This window comes from Babylonia areolata, chromosome 10 (genome assembly GCF_041734735.1).
Source record: "Babylonia areolata isolate BAREFJ2019XMU chromosome 10, ASM4173473v1, whole genome shotgun sequence".
Taxonomy (NCBI): Eukaryota; Metazoa; Mollusca; class Gastropoda; order Neogastropoda; family Buccinidae; genus Babylonia; species Babylonia areolata.
The window spans coordinates 181,246-203,805 of record NC_134885.1 but is presented as its reverse complement, the minus strand read 5'-3'; the positions used below and the strand labels follow the sequence as shown (position 1 = coordinate 203,805).

The 22,560-nt window shown below is 44.2% G+C and overlaps 1 protein-coding gene across 4 annotated transcripts in view; it reads right to left on the bottom strand.

The window, feature by feature from the left end:
- Positions 1-4,481: 4,481 nt before the first annotated feature.
- Positions 4,482-22,560, bottom strand: part of LOC143286674 (sodium- and chloride-dependent glycine transporter 1-like) — a 143,428-nt gene continuing 125,349 nt past the window's right edge. For 3 of the 4 annotated variants that reach the window (XM_076594310.1, XM_076594313.1, XM_076594312.1), the window contains 4 exons: positions 18,839-18,938; positions 16,237-16,346; positions 14,691-14,864; positions 7,581-8,065 (listed from right to left, as the gene is read on the bottom strand). In XM_076594310.1, coding sequence (XP_076450425.1) covers positions 7,913-8,065; positions 14,691-14,864; positions 16,237-16,346; positions 18,839-18,938 — 537 coding nt within the window. In that variant the 3' untranslated portion in view covers positions 7,581-7,912. Of the gene's footprint in view, positions 4,608-7,580; positions 8,066-14,690; positions 14,865-16,236; positions 16,347-18,838; positions 18,939-22,560 lie in introns of those variants that run through there. The other variant, XM_076594311.1, reaches the window with a different exon arrangement.

The following is a 22,560-nucleotide window of genomic DNA, read 5'->3' as shown; positions in this document are numbered from 1 at the left end:
GAAAAATACTGTCAGCAGTGAAATCCAATCAAGAATCTTGGAAGCCAGTGTATGAGATTCAATGCACTAATCTGGAAAATAACTGTACACTGTTTACCTTTGTTGATCAACACTTCATACCTCCCATTCTCCTGTCACTCTGACACCCCCAGCAGTGTCCGGCAACAAAACCCAATTCATCAAACTGGTCCTTCAATAAAATTAAAAAAAAATTTTAAATGTCAAAGCAAATTACTATAGTGAAAACTAGCAAAGCAGATTAACTGTAATGAAAATTATTATCGTCAAAACTGTCAATGCATATTACTATAGTGAAAATTATCAATGTATGTATTGACAGCACATAGAGGGCTTTTCAATAAGTTCTAAGATGTGGCATAACTTAACTGGCTAAAGAAATTGGTAAATCAAAGTAAGTCATTTATATGGCCAGTGAATTTTGAATCGAGAAAATGTATGGCCAGGGTGACTGCTTGTGCAGTGATTATGCATGATTTCAAAAAGGTGTCTGTGGATGAATGTCAGAGTTTATCCTTGTGTTTTGGGAAGCAATCTCCTTCCAGTGCCAGTTTTCAGGTGGTACAATTTCAGGTAAGAAAAACTGACACTGGAAGAAAACTGTACTGGCTGCCCAGTAACAAAGGCTTCCGAGAACAATGTAAACCTGGTGAAATAACTGATCAAGGACTATCCCAGAAGAACCTAGTTTCTGAGAGCAAAGATTGAGGACTATCCCAGAACGTACCAGTAGAAATAGGGCATTTCATTGTGAAACCCCAGTACAGTTGTGCACAATCAGCTTGGCATCAGCATATGTTACGACCATTTGGTCCTTCACAACTTAACTGAAGAGCTAAGAGGGCTAGAGAGTCGAATGGCATGCCCGTATGCTGAGGAAATTCAATGGAGGCTGTTCATATTACCTTTGGGAAATTCTGACTGACCATGGGTCTTCCAATATGATCCAGAAATAAAGTAACAGTCAGATGTATGAGTCTTCCCAAGTGAGGAGCCACCTGTACATTCAAGAGATCAAGAAGTGCAGGCCAACAAATGGTGACATGTTTCTTCTCCAGATCTGGCCATGTAGCAATGATACCTTCCTGAAGAAAGAAAGATAGTGACAATTGTCTATCAATGCTACCCAACGTCTTTACCTTCCTGAGGAAAGGAAGATGGTGACAACTGTCTATCAATCAGTGCTACCCAACGTCTTTACCTTCCTGAGGAAAGGAAGATGGTGACAACTGTCTATCAATCAGTGCTACCCAACGTCTTTACCTTCCTGAGGAAAGGAAGATGGTGACAACTGTCTATCAATCAGTGCTACCCAACGTCTTTACCTTCCTGAGGAAAGTAAGATGGTGACAACTGTCTATCAATCAGTGCTACCCAACGTCTTTACCTTCCTGAGGAAAGGAAGATGGTGACAATTGTCTATCAATGCTACCCAACATCTTTACCTTCCTGAGGAAAGGAAGATGGTGACAACTGTCTATCAATCAGTGCTACCCAACGTCTTTACCTTCCTGAGGAAAGTAAGATGGTGACAACTGTCTATCAATCAATGCTACCCAATGTCTTTGAGGAACGGATGAAGCACCGCCCATTCATGGGTACCCGAGACCTGCTGCCACACCATGAGAACACCAGCGCTCACACTGCAGCAGCAACTCTGGACTTTCTGGCCAGAAACAATGTGAAGTTAGTCATCGCCTTACTCACATGACCTGGACCATTTTGACTGGTTTCTTTTTCCTTACGTCTAGAAGCAGTTGGAGGGGAAGAAGATTTGTGAAGATGCCTGAACTCACTTGGAGGGCATTATCTGCAGCACACCCCAGTAATCATGGTCGGCTGTCTGACAGGTGCTTTGAGAGGATGACCCAGTGCTTCACGGCTGAGGGAGGGTGCATCCAGACACTGGACTAGTCTGCTTGCCAGTATGTGTTCTCAGAAAGCCACATCTCAGAACTTACTGAACAGCCTTTGTATCAATGACTCGGCCACATCTCAGAACTTACTGAACAGCCTTTGTATCAATGACTCGGCCACATCTCAGATCTTACTGAACAGCCTTTGTATCAATGACTCGGCCACATCTCAGATCTTACTGAACAGCCTTTGTATCAATGACTCGGCCACATCTCAGATCTTACTGAACAGCCTTTGTATCAATGACTCAGCCACATCTCAGAACTTACTGAACAGCCTTTGTAGCAGTGACTCGGCCACATCTCAGATCTTACCCTTTGTCACAATGACTCAGCCACATCTCAGAACTTACTGAACAGCCTTTGTATCAATGACTCAGCCACATCTCAGAACTTACTGAACAACCTTTGTATCAATGACTCAGCCACATCTCAGATCTTTCCCTTTGTCACAATGACTCAGCCACATCTCAGAACTTACTGAACAACCTTTGTCACAATGACTCAGCCACATCTCAGATCTTTCCCTTTGTCACAATGACTCAGCCACATCTCAGAACTTACTGAACAGCCTTTGTATCAATGACTCAGCCACATCTCAGAACTTACTGAACAACCTTTGTCACAATGACTCAGCCACATCTCAGATCTTATGAACTTACTGAACAGCTTTTGTATCAAGTGATAGATTCAGAATATGTCTGATATCTTAAATACTTTACCCATACTCAGCAGCATAATGAATATGATTAGATAAAATATTTCATAAAAGAACACCAAAACTGATACTTTATATACACATAAAAAAAATATCTTAAATGCTGAAGCAAACAGGGTTGACTTCTGCAACACTTGAAATATCCCTACTCAGGGGTCAACTGGAACACACAGCTGCTGATTTTAAAATATATATATACAGCTAAAACTTTAAGAGATTGTTATATCTACAAGACACCTGGTAAGATAAGATTAAAGCTTATCAGATCTCAAAAGTGCAAACTGTCAAACCTGCAGACACTTGCCTTAAAAACTTTAAGATCTATAAAACATGGCTCACATCACACTCGTAGGCTACAAACACCAAATAAGGCACCACATATTGAGCAATCACAAAATGAAACATTTGTAACGGAAAAACATGCTGAAATTTTTGTTTTGTTTTTGCAAGCATCACAGCACATCAGTCAAAACAAAAAGCAGCAAGAAACCAACACAAAATCTTCTCCAGGTATGGAGAGTTGCCACTCTGCATAGATGATTTTTTTTTTTCTCCACCTGAGCACATGGGAATACATCAACTGGGGTTTACTGATAACTTGTGCACTTCAGGAGCACACACGTGCACTCATGCTGCAATTGGTACAAGGATGGAAGGAGGAGAAAAACAGGAGATACTATAACAGTATTAATTAGGAACTAGATTCCTGAGCGATGACATAGTGCCCTCCCTGTCTTGCCATCAGCCACCTACTAAAGTTGGTGTGATATGTGAAAACACATAAAATATGTACAACTATTTTGATACAACTGCTTCTTCACCCAGCAAGTGAACATCATCACAGCAGCTCTAGAGTAAACTGTTATTGGGTTGAACACACACACACACACACACACACACACACACACACACACACACTCCAGAATGCAAAAAACAAATACGCATACTGAAACTCAATTCACACACATACACAAATCTTGCATATGATATTCAAAACATCAAAAATTGTTTCAAACATGTAAATGTTGGTAATCATAATCTCAAAACACACCACCAACTCAATATTTTGTCCTGTGTGTAAATTACAAAGTCATGATGTACTTTGAAGTGCTCTGTCTCTGCACCTAATTCTGATTAACTAAATGTCAAGCGTATGTGGGAACAAATCCATGAGAATTCATAAATATGTGTGAAGCAGGGTGGAACAAACGCTAAGTCGCACTGGTCAGACCTGGGCAGCTTTTTATCAGCTGGAGAATGTCTGTAGATCCAGAGATGTGACAGTCACCTTCATGACCAGGATCGTCAACACCACTGTGAAACCAGTCACACTTTATGAAGCAGAGACCTGCTGAACCATTGTCACCGCCATGAAGAGAATCCAAACTTTCATCAACACCTGCTTCAGAAGGATTCTTCAGATTCGCTGGTCAGAGAAAATCAGTAATGAAGACACATGGGAGCCAACAAGACCACAGCCTTCAGAAGAGAATCTCCAAAGACACTGGAGATGGATCGGTCACACACTCCCCAAGCCTGCATCCAGTGTCACACAGCAAGCCCTCACCTGGAACCCACAGCGGAGAAGGGTGTCCAAGGAATATGTGGCGCTGTGACCTGGGGACAGACATGAAGAGGACAGGCCACACCTGGGGACAGACATGAAGAGGACAGGCCACACCTGGGGACACCTGGAGACCATTGTGAAGAGGACAGGCCACACCTGGGGACACCTGGAGACCATTGTGAAGAGGACAGGTCACACCTGGGGACAGCTGGAGACCATTGTGAAGAGGACAGGTCACACCTGGGGACACCTGGAGACCATTGTGAAGAGGACAGGTCACACCTGGAGACCATTGTGAAGAGGACAGGCCACACCTGGGGACAGCTGGAGACCATTGTGAAGAGGACAGGTCACACCTGGAGACCATTGTGAAGAGGACAGGCCACACCTGGGGACAGACATGAAGAGAACAGGCCACACCTGGGGACAGTTGGAGACCATTGTGAAGAGGACAGGTCACACCTGGGGACAGCTGGAGACCATTGTGAAGAGGACAGGCCACACCTGGGGACAGCTGGAGACCATTGTGAAGAGGACAGGCCACACCTGGAGACCACTGTGAAGAGGACAGGCCACACCTGGGGACAGCTGCAGTGACTGACACAGGACAGGGATGGCTGCACAGTGCTTGTTGGGGGCGTCTGTGTCCCAGGTGTGGCACAGGTATAGGTCAGGTGGGGTGGTCGATAACTGGAGTGAATGATACACAATTCACCCTACCTTTCTTACGTTTTTCATGACTGGTTTTACATGGCTCAACATTTGCCAGGCTCTCTCGTCTAGTTCAGTGTTAGATGTTGGTCTCAAAATGCAGAAGGTGATTCAAATATTGTATCTTGTACACATGTTGAGGGAGAAAAAAAGGAAACAAATTCAACACAATAGCCATAAAGGAAGGTATCCATCTTCAGGTCAACACAGCATAAAGCAAAGAAAGCACCCAGCCCTTAAAATGATAATTATATCGATAAAAATAAATCAACAATTGCATATGTTAACATGAAATGATATACAATACATAAATTGTCACCAATATCGTATGTATCCCAAACCGCCTTTCAGCAACTGTATTAGTTGATATGCAAGTCACCACACACACACACGTGTGTGTATGATAGTCAGTAACAATTAAAACACCTCACAATAAATCATGCACATATGTGTTTACAATAGTAACAAAACAACTCACAATAAATCATGCACATATGTGTATGATACAATATCCAAAACAGACCGTGCATCATGTCACCATTTACAATGAATTCTTAAAGGATTATGATTATGATCATAATAATCTTACATCAAAAATACCCTACCAGGAAAATAAATGGCAATGTATACTGGTATTTCAATGCTCTTTCAATTCTGTACACAAGTTACACTTGCAAAACAGGCTCAGCAGATCAAATAATGTAAATGGTGAAAGCAGGCACAGCCCACAACTGAAAGATAGCCACAAACAAAGGCAGTGAGGGGACAGGCGCCAGAGCCAGAAGGATTAAGGCACACAGGCAATCTCTTGGCATGATAAATGTACATAAATCTTCATTAACAAGCAACTCAAAAACAAACAAAAATCCATTTTTCCAAACTTTGCAGCCCTGAACATGACAGGAGTTGGCTGAAATCAAATACTGACCATACTTGGTGTCTCCCTGAAGTCTGCAATCCCTGACTGCTGACCAGGAATTCATAGCTGGCCATTTTTCTTTCTTTTTTCTACTTTTTCTTCTTTGTTTTTTCTTCTACTGTTGCTGCCATCTGCAGGCTCTCAAAACAAAACCATTTAAATATTCTCATGCTGGACATTTCCATATTCTCCTCTTTAAATATTCTCATGCTGGACATTTCCATATTGTCCTCTTTAAATATTATCATGCTCCACATTGGCATATTGTCCTCCTTCAGTCAGATCTACATACTCATCAGTAACTGCGCACAATAAATCTGTCATGCTACAGATGGCAGATACCAAAAAGCTGCCATCACCAATGACGACTTGAAGTATTAACCAGGAATAAATTCTACTGGGTCAAATCAGAAACTATGACATGAAGTCGAGTCACTAGGAATGATTTCTATGGGGGGAGGGGGGTGTCACCACACAAGCCAATTCTTTCTTCACTAAAATGTATCAATCTTGGTAGCTATTCTATAAAGCCAGGACACTTAGGTTGGCCTTAAAACTGCAGCTTCTCCTGTGCAAAACAAGTTGTCTTTAATATTGCAACTTCTCCAGTGCAAAACAATGTTTTGACACTGCTGCGATTCTGTTCCAAACAGACAACAAACTGGCATATCAGTAGATGTATACATATAACATTATCAATTACTACATAAGGCTGTTATTCTTCCCTGTGTAGCTGTATCGAACATTCGGAGTGTCAAAAGCTGTCATAGTTTAATAAACCTGTATGGAGACTGTGTCTATAGACAATTGTTATTCTTTCACACCAACAGACAAACAGAAAGTCTGTCCACTTCAAGCAATTGTCATTTCAATGTACCCAGCATTCCAGGAGAAAGTCAGCCATACTTTCCACTCCATTACAAGCATCCCATGAGAAAGTCAGCCATACTTTCCACTCCATTACAAGCATCCCAGGAGAAAGTCAGCCATACTTTCCACTCCATTACAAGCATCCCATGAGAAAGTCAGCCATACTTTCCACTCCATTACAAGCATCCCAGGAGAAAGTCACCCATACTTTCCACTCCATTACAAGCATCCCAGGAGAAAGTCAGCCATACTTTCCACTCCATTACAAGCATCCCAGGAGAAAGTCACCCATACTTTCCACTCCATTACAAGCATCCCATGAGAAAGTCAGCCATACTTTCCACTCCATTACAAGCATCCCATGAGAAAGTCAGCCATACTTTCCACTCCATTACAAGCATCCCATGAGAAAGTCAGCCATACTTTCCACTCCATTACAAGCATCCCAGGAGAAAGTCACCCATACTTTCCACTCCATTACAAAAGTCCATTGGCCCAAAGCAGATCTGTGTTCTATCACATATTACAACAAAATGCAAAAAACAAGAAAATGCCTTATTCTCCCTGCCCCCCATCACCTCAATAAAGGATAGCGACAAGCTGGTCGTTTTTTCTCTTCTTTTTCTTTCTTTTTAAAAATTGTTTAGACAAAATAAGCCAGTGCCTGTCAAGATATGAGTTAGTGGCTTACAGGCTTACATGTGTACTCCTGAATTCTAGTGATTAATCTACTATGTTTCAGTGAGACTGCTTTGAGGGAATGAATGATGGTCACTAAGTACTTTGGAATCCTTCCTTATATTACCAGTAGTCATATTAGGGTCATTTACTAAGGTCTCTCTCTGTCTGTCTATATATATACTCTCTCTCTCTCTCTCTCTCTCTCTCTCTCTCTCTCTCTCTCTCTCTCTCTCTCTCTACCGTCTATCTATTTAACATATGTATATTTACATACACATACTCTAAATGTCAAACCAAAATCCAATGTGCTTTACGTCACACAAAGCATCAGATCATCAATTCAATGTTTTTTCTCAAATACTTCCATTCATTTTCAGCAAAATCCAAATTAAAGACCAGTCTGCTTTTGAGCTGTTCAAAGCAGGCTTCTGAGCAAAACAACTCTGCTTTACTTCCTGATACACACCTCTGGGACACAGCAGCTGGCCAAGACATGTCTACAATCAGTCCTTTCACATGCGTGTCTCGAAAGGATTGAGGGAGGAACTAGCAAAGCCAGGGTTGGTCAACGTTCTTTCTGCCGGAGTTTCAGTGTCAACGTCGTACTTAGGTACTTTGTGGGCAGGTCCCCAGTGTGGGGTGGGTTTCAGCAGGTAACGCAGCCTCTGTGGGAAAATACAACAGACATGATGATGTTCATCAGACAACCGACAACGTCTGTGGGAAAATACCACAGACATGATGTTCACCAGACAACAGACAACCTCTGTGGGAAAATACAACAGACATGATGTTCACCAGACAACAGACAACCTCTGTGGGAAAATACAACAGACATGATATTCATCTGACAACCTCTGTGGGAAAATACAACAGACATGGTGTTCACCAGACAAAAGACATCTGTGGGAAAATACAACCAACATGATGTTCATCAGACAACATCTGTGGGAAAATACAACAGACATGATGTTCATCAGACATCTGTGAGAAAATACCACAGACATGATGTTCTCCAGACAACAGACAACCTCTGTAGGAAAATACCACAGACATGATGTTCATCAGACAACAGACAACATCTTCATCAGGCAACATCTGTGGAAAAATACCACAGACATGATGTTCACCAGACAACAGACAACCTCTGTAGGAAAATACAACAGACTTGATGTTCACCAGACAACATTTGTAGGAAAATACAACAGACATGATGTTCACCAGACAACATCTGTGGGAAAATACAACAGACATGATGTTCAGACAACAGACAACATCTGTGGGAAAATACAACAGACATGATGTTCATCAGACAACAGATAACCTCTGTGGGAAAATACCACAGTCATGATGTTCATCAGACAACAGACATCTGTGGAAAAATACAACAGACATGATGTTCATCAGACAACCTCTGTAGGAAAATACAACAGACAGAAATACCTACATTATGACCACTGTAGTAAGATACCTACATTATGACTACTGTAATAAATACCTATGTTATAAATACCTACATTATGACCGCTGTAGTAAAATACCTACATCATAAATACCTACATTACAACTGCTGTAGTAAAATACCTACATTATAAATACCTACATTATGACCTCTGTCATAAAATACCCACATTACAAATACCTACGTTATGACCACTGTAGTTAAATACCTACATTACATTATAACCACTGTAGTAAAATACCTACATTATGACCACTGTAGTAAAATACCTACCTCATAAATACCAACCTTATAACTGCTGTAGTAAAATACCTATGTTATAAATACCCACATTATGACCTCTGTAGTAAAATACCCACATTATAAATACCTACATTATGACCGCTGTAGTAAAATATTACATTATGACCGCTGTAGTAAAATACCTACATTATGACCGCTGTAGTAAAATACCTACCTCATAAAATACCCCTATTATAACTGCTGTAGTAAAATACCTACATTATAAATACCCACATAATGACCTCTTTGTAAAATACCCACACTATACAATATAAAAACCTACATTATGACCGCTGTAGTAAAATACCTACATTATGACCGTTGTAGTAAAATACCTACTTTTATGACTGCTGTTGTAAAATACCTACATTATAAATACCTACATTATGATCACTGTGGGTAAATACCTACATCATAAATATCTACATTATGACCAATGCAGTAAAATACCTACATTATGACTGCTGTAGACCTACATCATAAATTCCTACATTATGACCACTGTAGTAAAATATCAGCAATATGACCTCTGTAGTAAAATACTAACATTATAACCACTGTAGTAATATATACCAACATTATGATCTCTGTAGTAAAATACCAAATAATACTTCTATAGTAGAATACCTACACTGTGACCTCTGTACTAAAATACCAACATTTTGACTGCTGTAGTAAATTACAAACATTATGACCTCTGTACTAAAATACCAACACTATGACCGCTGTAGTGAGATACCAACATTATGACCTCTGTAGTAAAATGCTAACATTATGACCGCTTTTTGTAAAATACCTACATTATGACCGCTGTAATAAGATACCAACATTATCACTTCTGTAGTAAACTACCAACATTATGACTGCTGTAGTAAGATACCAACATTATGGTAAAATGCCAATATTATGACCGCTGTAGTAAAATACCTACATTATAAATACCAACATTATGACCTCTGTAGTAAGATACCAACATAATGACCAACATTATGACCTCTGTAGTGAAATACCTACATTATGACCTCTGCAGTAAAATATCTATATTATGACCGCTGTAGTATAATACCTACATTATGACTGCTGTAGTAAGATACAAACATTATGTTTGGTGTCAAATACTGGACCATGTCAAACTGATGCAAACTAGGCCTATTGGTTTGCTCTGCTTGGCCAAATTTCGCGCGGCTAACAGTGAAAAGACGGGCCCACCCGCTCTCAGCCAATCAAACGCCTCTAAAAACTATAAGCGCTTAATCATTCCTTTGGCCAAGGCTCTCCACGCCATCTTGTCAGGTTTACGCTCTGTCTCGTCTTACGCTTTTTTCGGCTGTTCAGCGTATCCTTTTGGCCTTATTTTGTTGCATGCGGCTTGTGTTTTGTAGTAAGATACAAACATTATGACTGCTGTAGTAAGATACCAACATTATGACCTCTGTAGTAAAATACCTACATTATGACCACTGTAGTAAGATACCAACATTATAACCTCTGTAGTAAAATGCCTACATTATGACCGCTGTAGTAAGATACCAACATTATGACCTCTGTAGTAAAATGCCTACATTATGACCGCTGTAGTAAGATACTAAACATTATGACTGACCTCTGTAGTAAAATGCCTACATTATGACCGCTGTAGTAAGATACCAACATTATGACCTCTGTAGTAAAATGCCTACATTATGACCTCTGTAGTAAAATGCCTACATTATGACCGCTGTAGTAAGATACCAACATTATGACCTCTGTAGTAAAATGCCTACATTATGACCGCTGTAGTAAGATACCAACATTATGACCTCTACAGTAAAATGCCTACATTATGACCACTGTAGTAAGATACCAACATTATGGCCTCTGTAGTAAAATGCCTACATTATGACCGCTGTAGTAAGATACCAACATTATGGCCTCTGTAGTAAAATGCCTACATTATGACCGCTGTAGTAAGATACCAACATTATGGCCTCTGTAGTAAAATGCCTACATTATGACCGCTGTAGTAAGATACCAACATTATGGCCTCTGTAGTAAAATGCCTACATTATGGCCTCTGTAGTAAAATGCCTACATTATGGCCTCTGTAGTAAAATGCCTACATTATGGCCTCTGTAGTAAGATACCAACATTATGGCCTCTGTAGTAAAATGCCTACATTATGACCTCTGTAGTAAAATGCCAACATTATGGCCTCTGTAGTAAAATGCCTACATCATGATGGCCATGGACCATCAGACAAGAGACAGAAGCATGCATATCAGGTAAACATTCAAATCATAAAAATAAAATCTCAACTTCTGAACAATATACATTATTTTCTTCTCTCTCACACCATCCTGATCCCTCTCAATAACCTGTTCAGGACATTATCAATGCCTGGCTTTTAAACATAAGAATGGAATAGACCTTGTGTCTTGTGTTTGCTACACTTACTCTGCACTACTGAAGGGGCATTACCCCAACACCACTTATCTCCCTTTCCCATCAACAGCTACACACGGGCTTCCCACACCTGGGTTCCTCCTGTGTGGCTGGGCTTTTCCTACAGCCACACCTGAACTCCTCCAACAGCCACACCTGGGCTTCCCACACCTGGGCTCCTCCTACAATCACACCTGGGCTTCCCACACCTGGGCCTCTCCTACAACCACACCTGGGCTTCCCACACCTGAGCTCCTCCTACAGCCACACCTGGGCTTCCCACACCTGGGCTCCTCCTACAGCCACACCTGGGCTTCCCACACCTGGGCTCCTCCTACAGCCACACCTGGGCTTCCCACACCTGGGCTCCTCCTACAGCCACACCTGGGCTCCTCCTACAGCCACATCTGGTCTCCTCTAAGAGCCACACCTGAGCTCCCACTACAGCCACACCTGGGCTTCCCACACCTGGGCTCCTCCTACAATCACACCTGGGCTCCTCCTACAGCCACATCTGGTCTCCTCTAAGAGCCACACCTGAGCTCCCACTACAGCCACACCTGGGCTTCCCACACCTGGGCTCCTCCTACAGCCACACATGGGCTTCCCACACCTGGGCTCCTCCTACAGCCACACATGGGCTTCCCACACCTGAGCTCCCACTACAGCCACACCTGGGCTTCCCACACCTGGGCTCCTCCTACAGCCACACCTGGGCTTCCCACACCTGGGCTCCTCCTACAGCCACACCTGGGCTTCCCACACCTGGGCTCCTCCTACAGCCACACCTGGGCTTCCCACACCTGGGCTCCTCCTACAGCCACACATGGGCTTCCCACACCTGGGCTCCTCCTACAGCCACACATGGGCTTCCCACACCTGGGCTCCTCCTACAGCCACACCTGGGCTTCCCACACCTGAGCTCCTCCTACAGCCACACATGGGCTTCCCACACCTGGGCTCCTCCTACAGCCACACCTGGGCTTCCCACACCTGGGCTCCTCCTACAGCCACACATGGGCTTCCCACACCTGGGCTCCTCCTACAGCCACACCTGGGCTCCTCCTACAGCCACACATGGGCTTCCCACACCTGGGCTCCTCCTACTGCCACACCTGGGCTCCTCCTACTGCCACACCTGAGTTCCTCCAACAGCCACACCTGGGCTTCCCACACCTGGGCTCCTACAGCCACACCTGAGTTCCTCCAACAGCCGCACCTGGGCTTCCCACACCTGGGCTTCTCCTACAGCCACACCTGGGCTTCCCACACCTAGGCTTCCCACACCTGGGCTTCTCCTACAGCCACACCTGGGCTTCCCACACCTAGGCTTCCCACACCTGGGCTTCTCCTACAGCCACACCTGGGCTTCTCCTACAGCCTCACCTGGGCTCCTCCTACAGCCAAGGAACGCAAGAACGCAAGAATTTTAATGTAAGGTCACCGACCTGTATACGTTTTGGGTGCACGTGTTGCACACACAGCTTAACTAAAATAAAATAGGAAGAACGAAAACAATCCACTTAATACACAGTGAGCTCACTGAGAACAAGTAAACTAAATGAAAAGCACAGGGCTGATATGTCTGTTTAGGGCTGAGAGTGCTCTTCTCTCAGTCTTAATGCATAAAAAACAAACATTGCAACATTTCTGGTCACATTACAACTTTCGTTTTGCAGCAGAAAAGATAATGACAGATTTCTAATATTTTGCATATGCTTAAGCAAATATTTCCTTCTAATATCATCATATAATGGACAGGCTGTTAGTACATGTAGTTCGTTCTCTATTCTACCACCACATGGGCAGTTTTTCAAAACATCACGATAACGCCGATTTATTTTTAGTTCATTTATACCAAAACGGAATTCAATGAAAGCCGATCTAAATTTACTGATGGTAAGATGAGATAAGTAAGGACATTACCTGTAAGACAGAGTGAGAGGAAAGGCATTATCTGTAGGACAGAGTGTGAAGAAAGGACATTACCTGTAGGACATAGTGAAAGTAAAGGACATTACCTGTATGACAAGAGTGTGAGGAAAGGACATTACCTGTTGGACAAAGTGTGAGGAAAGGACATTACCTGTTGGACAAAGTGTGAGGAAAGGACATTACCTGTTGGACAGTGTAAGGAAAGGACATTACCTGCAAGACAGAGTGTGAGGAAAGGACATTACCTGTTGGACAGTGTGATGAATGGACATTACCTGTAAGACAGAGTGTGAGGAAAGGACATTACCTGTTGGACAGTGAGAGGAAAGGACATTATCTGTTGGACAGTGTGAGGAAAGGACATTACCTGTAGGACAGTGTGATGAATGGACATTACCTGTTGGACAGTGTGAGGAAAGGACATTACCTGTAGGACAGTGTGATGAATGGACATTACCTGTTGGACAGTGTGAGGAAAGAACATTACCTGTTGGACAGTGTGAGGAAAGGACACTACCTGTTGGACAGTGTGAGGAAAGGACACTACGTGTTGGACAGTGTGAGGAAAGAACATTACCTGTTGGACAGTGTGAGGAAAGGACATTACCTGTTGGACAGTGTGAGAAAAGGACATTACCTGTTGGACAGAGTGTGAGGAAAGGACACGACCTGTTGGACAGTGTGAGGAAAGGACACTACCTGTTGGACAGTGTGATGAAAGGACATTATCTGTTGGACAGAGTGTGAGGAAAGGACACTACCTGTTGGACAGTGTGAGGAAAGGACACTACCTGTTGGACAGTGTAAGAAAAAGGACACTATCTGTTGGACAGTGTAAGAAAAAGGACACTACCTGTTGGACAGTGTGAGGAAAGAACATTATCTGTTGGACAGAATGTGAGGAAAGGACACTACCTGTTGGACAGTGTGATGAAAGGACATTACCTGTTGGACAGTGTAAGAAAAAGGACACTACCTGTTGGACAGTGTGAGGAAAGGACATTACCTGTAGGACAGATTGTGAGGTAACAACACTGATTACCTGCACCACAGATCTGTCAGGTGGGGACTGCAGGAACATTACCTGTAGGACAGTGAGGTAACAACACTGATTACCTGCACCACAGATCTGTCAGGTGGGGACTGCAGGAACATTACCTGTAGGACAGTGAGGTAACAACACTGATTACCTGCACCACAGATCTGTCAGGTGGGGACTGCAGGAACTTGTAGACACTGATGGAGAGGATGAGGATGACGGGGATCACGGCCATCATCCAGCCCACCAGCTCGGCCCACATGGGGTACAGCTGTCCTCCGTACGACATGCGTGTGTACTGCACCCAGTTGAACAGCAGCAGGAACTGCACACACACACACACATACACACACACACACACACACTTATGAAAAAATATATTAAACTAAACAAACACACAAACACACACACACACACGTACTCACACATTTATGAAAAAAGATGTTAAACTGAACACACACACACACACACATTTAACACCCTGAAATTATGTTTAACTAAAAGAAACACACGCACAGAAGAACACACACACACACACACACGTACTCACACATTTATGAAAAAAGATGTTAAACTAAACACACAAACACAATGCACACACACACACTATGCACACACACATCCACATACAATACACACACACACACACACATATACACACATACACACACACACACAAATGCACTACACATACATACATCCCCCTACCCACATCCCCCTACCCAACACATCACTTTGAATGAAATTGAAGACAACTACTAATTGCATATAACATGTGGCATGAAATTGGCTGCACAGCCAGCTGAAGCCAGCAGGTAATGTGTTTTTGTAGATATGTGTGACATACCACAATCCAGCAGGTAATGTGTTTTTGAAGATATGTGTGACATACCACAATCCAGCAGGCAATGTGTTTTTGAAGATATGTGTAACACAATCCAGCCTGGAATGTGTTTTTGAAGATATGTGTAACACAATCCAGCAGGCAATGTGTTTTTGAAGATATGTGTGACATACCACAATCCAGCAGGCAATGTGTTTTTGAAGATATGTGTAACACAATCCAGCCTGGAATGTGTTTTTGAAGATATGTGTAACACAATCCAGCCTGGAATGTGTTTTTGAAGATATGTGTGACATACCACAATCCAGCAGGCAATGTGTTTTTGAAGATATGTGTAACACAATCCAGCAGGTAATGTGTTTTTGAAGATATGTGTGACAACACAATCCAGCCTGGAATGTCTTTTTGTAGACATGTGTGACATGCCACAATCCAGCCTGGAATGTCTTTTTGTAGACATGTGTGACAACACAATCCAGCCTGGAATGTCTTTTTGTAGACATGTAACATTATCTACTTCAATGTGTAGTTGAAAAATACAAACCCACCCTATAAATCCAAGTATATAACTGTCCTTTCCATCTGTGCATTCATACATTTTTATATTGACCTTTAAATATACACAGTCACCTATTATGTGCATGAAAAAGGTCATTTACATCCATGCAAACATACATTTGTCATAACGTCCTTTATCTCTTACACGTACTTAAACTTATTGTATTTTCAAATGCAAATCTTCAGAGCTGACAAAAAGAACACTGGATTATTTCAGTAAAACTGAAGAAGAAATTAACGGGAAAAAACCCAAAAAACCCAGGTGTGTGTCGCTGACTCCCTGCCATCCACTCACCAGCAGTGTGGCCGGAGTCAGAAACTTCCAGAACAGTGTGAAGTAGCGGTGCCAGTGAACGTTCTGTCGCCCAATCATCATCTCTATGTCCTGAATAAAGGCTTCAGCACCTGCAACAACATGTTCACTCACTCACACTCAGATACTCCTCCACTGTTGGATGCATAAAATCATGTTGCTTCCAGCCCAGCCCACCACAAAAGGGCCATGCTGGACACATGAGGCAGTCAACATACTCACTCACTCATGGCCATGCTGGACACATGAGGCAGTCAACATGCTCACTCACTCATGGCCATGCTGGATACATGAGGCAGTCAACATGCTCACTCACTCACTCACGGCCATGCCCATGAGGCAGTCAACATGCTCACTCACTCACTCATGGCCATGCTGGACACGTGAGGCAGTCAACATGCTCACTCACTCATGGCCATGCTGGATACATGAGGCAGTCAACATGCTCACTCACTCACTCACGGCCATGCCCATGAGGCAGTCAACATGCTCACTCACTCACTCATGGCCATGCTGGATACATGAGGCAGTCAACATGCTCACTCACACATGGCCATGCTGGACACATGAGGCAGTCAACATGCTCACTCACACATGGCCATGCTGGACACATGAGGCAGTCAACATGCTCACTCACACATGGCCATGCTGGACACATGAGGCAGTCAACATGCTCACTCACTCACACATGGCCATGCTGGACACATGAGGCAGTCAACATGCTCACTCACTCATGGCCATGCTGGACACATGAGGCAGTCAACATGCTCACTCACTCACTCATGGCCATGCTGGACACATGAGGCAGTCAACATGCTCACTCACTCACTCATGGCCATGCTGGATACATGAGGCAGTCAACATGCTCACTCACTCACTCATGGCCATGCTGGATAGATGAGGCAGTCAACATGCTCACTCACTCTCATGGCCATGCTGGACACATGAGGCAGTCAACATGCTCACTCACTCATGGCCATGCTGGACACATGAGGCAGTCAACATGCTCACTCACTCACTCACTCATGGTCGTGCTGGACACATGAGGCAGTCAACATGCTCACTCACTCACTCATGGCCATGCTGGACACATGAGGCAGTCAACATGCTCACTCACACATGGCCATGCTGGACACATGAGGCAGTCAACATGCTCACTCACTCACTCATGGCCATGCTGGACACACGAGGCAGTCAACATGCTCACTCACTCACACATGGCCATGCTGGACACATGAGGCAGTCAACATACTCACTCACACATGGCCATGCTGGACACATGAGGCAGTCAACATGCTCACTCACTCACTCACTCATGGTCGTGCTGGACACATGAGGCAGTCAACATGCTCACTCACTCACTCATGGCCATGCTGGACACATGAGGCAGTCAACATGCTCACTCACACATGGCCATGCTGGACACATGAGGCAGTCAACATGCTCACTCACACATGGTCATGCTGGACACATGAGGCAGTCAACATACTCACTCACACATGGCCATGCTGGACACATGAGGCAGTCAACATGCTCGCTCACTCACTCATGGCCTTGCTGGACACATGGGGCAGTCAACATGCTCACTCACTCACACATGGCCATGCTGGACACATGAGGCAGTCAACATGCTCACTCACTCACGGCCATGCTGGACACATGAGGCAGTCAACATGCTCACTCACTCACTCACTCATGGCCATGCTGGACACATGAGGCAGTCAACATGCTCACTCACTCACACATGGCCATGCTGGACACATGAGGCAGTCAACATGCTCACTCACTCATGGCCATGCTGGACACATGAGGCAGTCAACATGCTCACTCACACATGGCCATGCTGGACACATGAGGCAGTCAACATGCTCACTCACTCACTCATGGCCATGCTGGACACATGAGGCAGTCAACATGCTCACTCACTCACACATGGCCATGCTGGACACATGAGGCAGTCAACATGCTCACTCACTCATGGCCATGCTGGACACATGAGGCAGTCAACATGCTCACTCACACATGGCCATGCTGGACACATGAGGCAGTCAACATGCTCGCTCACTCACTCATGGCCATGCTGGACACATGAGGCAGTCAACATGCTCACTCACTCACACTTAGACACTCCCTGTCATCTAAAGCATGAGACAAACACCTGTAATCTCTGCATACACACATACAAAATCAGCTCATGTCAAACAGAAAAAAAGCTGCCATCTTTTGAGAGTTTCTTGTTTGTTTTTTTCACAAATGTGGGAAGAGCTTTTTAAATGCACTTGCTTTCTACCCCATAATAATCAGTAATCTAATAAGTATAATAATACCGACAGCTTGTGCTGATTTCAATAAAAGTTACACATCCACACACACACGAACACAGACACAAAGACACACACACACACACAGAGACTCAAAAACACACACACACAAACACACAAACATACAGACTCTGACAGACAGACAGACACAGACAGACAGACAGACAGACACATACACACACACACACACACAGACTCAGACAGACACACAGACAGACACACACATACAGACTCAGACACACACACACAGACACACAGCCTACCATAGATCCAGGACAGAATGGCACACTCTGTGATGGCCATCAGGAACACTGACCAGCTGGCAGCGTACGTGTCCATCAGCTGTAGGACGTACATGCCCCCCTGCACACACCACACATTTATCACAGAACACACATTTATCACACACCACACATTTATCGCACACCACACAGTTTATATCACACACCACACATTTATCACACACCACACTTTTATCACAGAACACACATTCATCACACACCACACTTTTATCACACACCACACATTTATCACAGAACACACATTTATCACACACCACACTTTTATCACACACCACACTTTTATCACACACCACACAGTTTATATCACACACCACACATTTATCACACACCACACTTTTATCACACACCACACAGTTTATATCACACACCACACATTTATCACACACCACACTTTTATCACACACCACACAGTTTATATCACACACCACACATTTATCACACACCACACAGTTTATATCACACACCACACATTTATCACACACCACACTTTTATCACACAGCACAGAGTTTATATCACACACCACACTTTTATCACACAGCACACTTTTATCACACAGCACACAGTTCATATCACACACCACACATTTATCACACACCACACTTTTATCACACAGCACACAGTTTATATCACACACCACACATTTATCACACACCACACATTTATCACACACCACACTTCTATCACACACCACACTTTTATCACACACCACACAGTTATCACATACCACACTTTTATCACACACCACACATTTTTTCACACAGCACACATTTATCACACACCACACTTTTTTATCACACACCACACATTTATCACACACCACAGTTTATATCACACACCACACCATTTTTATCTGACTCCCGCACACAGCACACAGTTTTGATCACACAGCACACAGTTTTTTATCTGACTCCCTGCACACAGCACACAGTTTTGATCACACAGCACACAGTTTTTTATCTGACTCCCTGCACACAGCACACAGTTTTGATCACAAAGCACACAGTTTTTTATCTGACTCCCTGCACACAGTTTTGATCACACAGCACACAGTTTTGATCACAAAGCACACAGTTTTTTATCTGACTCCCTGCACACAGCACACAGTTTTGATCACACAGCACACAGTTTTTTATCTGACTCCCTGCACACAGCACACAGTTTTGATCACACAGCACACAGTTTTTTATCTGACTCCCTGCACACAACACAGTATGTATCACACAGCACACACTGGTTTTTATCATCATGAGTCAGTCCTCACCTGTGTGCAGATGAGTCGGTCAGTCTTCACCTGAATGCAGATTATGAGTCAGTCAGTTCTCACCTGTGTGCAGATGAGTAGCCAGTCCTCACCTGTGTGCAGATTATGAGTCATCAGTCTTCACCTGTGTGCAGATTATGGGTCAGCCAGTCTTCACCTGTGTGCAGATTATGGGTCAGCCAGTCCTCACCTGTGTGCAGATGATGAGTCAGTCAGTTCTCACCTGTGTGCAGATTATGGGTCAGTCAGTTCTCACCTGTGTGCAGATGAGTAGCCAGTCTTCACCTGTGTGCAGATTATGGGTCAGTCAGTCTTCACCTGTGTGCAGATGAGTAGCCAGTCTTCACCTGTGTGCAGATTATGGGTCAGTCAGTTCTCACCTGTGTGCAGATGAGTCAGTCAGCCCTCACCTGTGTGCAGCCCTCACCTGTGTGCAGACGGGTCAGTCAGCCCTCACCTGTGTGCAGACGAGTCAGTCAGTTCTCACCTGTGTGCAGATTATGGGTCAGTCAGTTCTCACCTGTGTGCAGACGAGTCAGTCAGCCCTCACCTGTGTGCAGACGGGTCAGTCAGCCCTCACCTGTGTGCAGATGAGTCAGTCAGTTCTCACCTGTGTGCAGATGAGTCAGTCAGCCCTCACCTGTGTGCAGATGAGTAGCCAGTCTTCACCTGTGTGCAGATTATGGGTCAGTCAGTTCTCACCTGTGTGCAGACGGGTCAGTCAGCCCTCACCTGTGTGCAGACGAGTCAGTCAGCCCTCACCTGTGTGCAGACGAGTCAGTCAGCCCTCACCTGTGTGCAGACGAGTCAGTCAGCCCTTACCTGTGTGCAGACGAGTCAGTCAACCCTTACCTGTGTGCAGACGAGTCAGTCAGCCCTCACCTGTGTGCAGATGAGTCAGTCAGCCCTTACCTGTGTGCAGACGAGTCAGTCAGTTCTCACCTGTGTGCAGATGAGTCAGTCAGTTCACACCTGTGTGCAGATGAGTCAGTCAGCCCTCACCTGTGTGCAGATGAGTCAACCAGTCGTCACCTATGTGCAGATTATGGGTCGGTCAGTCCCCACCTGTGTTCAGATGATGAGTAAGTCCTCATCTATGTGCAGATGAGTCAGTTAGTCCTCACCTGTGTACAGATGATGAGTAAGTCCTCATCTATGTGCAGATGAGTCAGTCAGTCCCCACCTGTGTTCAGATGATGAGTAAGTCCTCATCTATGTGCAGATGAGTCAGTTAGTCCTCACCTGTGTACAGATGAGTCAGTCAGTTCTCACCTGTGTGAAAATGATAAGTCAGAAGAACTGCAGTGACTGCCAAAGAGCTAGCGTGCTCAATCTGGACACAGCAGCTCTCAGTGAAACATGCCTAGCAGACAAGGGCCAGCTTACCGAATGCCATTGTGGATACACGTTTTTCTGGAGTGGTCACAGCAGCACTGAACGACTAGAAGCAGGTGCGGGATTTGCCATTGAATCTCATCTGGCCTGTAAACTCACCAAGCTTCCACAGGGTATCAACAACCGTCTGATCACACTTCAGCTCCCACTCTCAAACAAGAAGAGTGCAACACTGATTAGGTCCTATGCTCCCACCATGACCAACCCACAAGACATTAAAGACAAGTTCTGTGAAGAACTCGACATCCTCATTTCAGCAGTCCCACAGTCAGAGAAACTCATTGTTCTCAGGGACTTCAATGCCAGACTAGGGACAGACTACCAAACCTGGGAAGGGATCATTGGAAGACACAGCACTGGCAAGTGTAACAGCAATGGTCTTCTGTTCCTCACAATGTGTGCCACACATGACCTTGTCATCACCAACACCCTGTTCCGCCTACCCACACGTAAGAAGACGTCATGGATGCACCCTTGCTCAAGGCACTAGCATCTCATAGACTTATGTCATCACCAGGAAGAGGGACAAGCTGGACGTCAGAGTGTTGAGAGCCATGTGTGGTGCCAACTGCTGGACAGACCACCGCCTCATTGTGTCCAAGTTAAGGCTTCGCATTCTGCCCATGAGAAGACCCCAAGGTCAGAAGACTGCAAAGAGGCCAAATGTCTTTAAGCTGAAATGCAGCAAGGTTGCAGAAGAACTCGCCGACGACCTTGAAGGCAGACTGCCAGAGACACAAGACGACGGAACCAGCGTTGTGAAACAGTGGATGGCTTTCAGGGACACTGTCTATACTGCCCTCAAACATTTCACATCAGCAACCCAAAGAAACTATGACTGATTCCATGAGAATGATGAAGAAATACAGGCACTGATAACAGAGAAAAATCAATGGGTGCATCATAATGACCCCACATCACAACAGCACTCACTCACTTGTGTCCCACATGTGGGCATACCTTCAGGGCCCGGATTGGCCTCATCAATCAATTCCGGACCTACAGCCACTGATCTTCCCTCCTGAT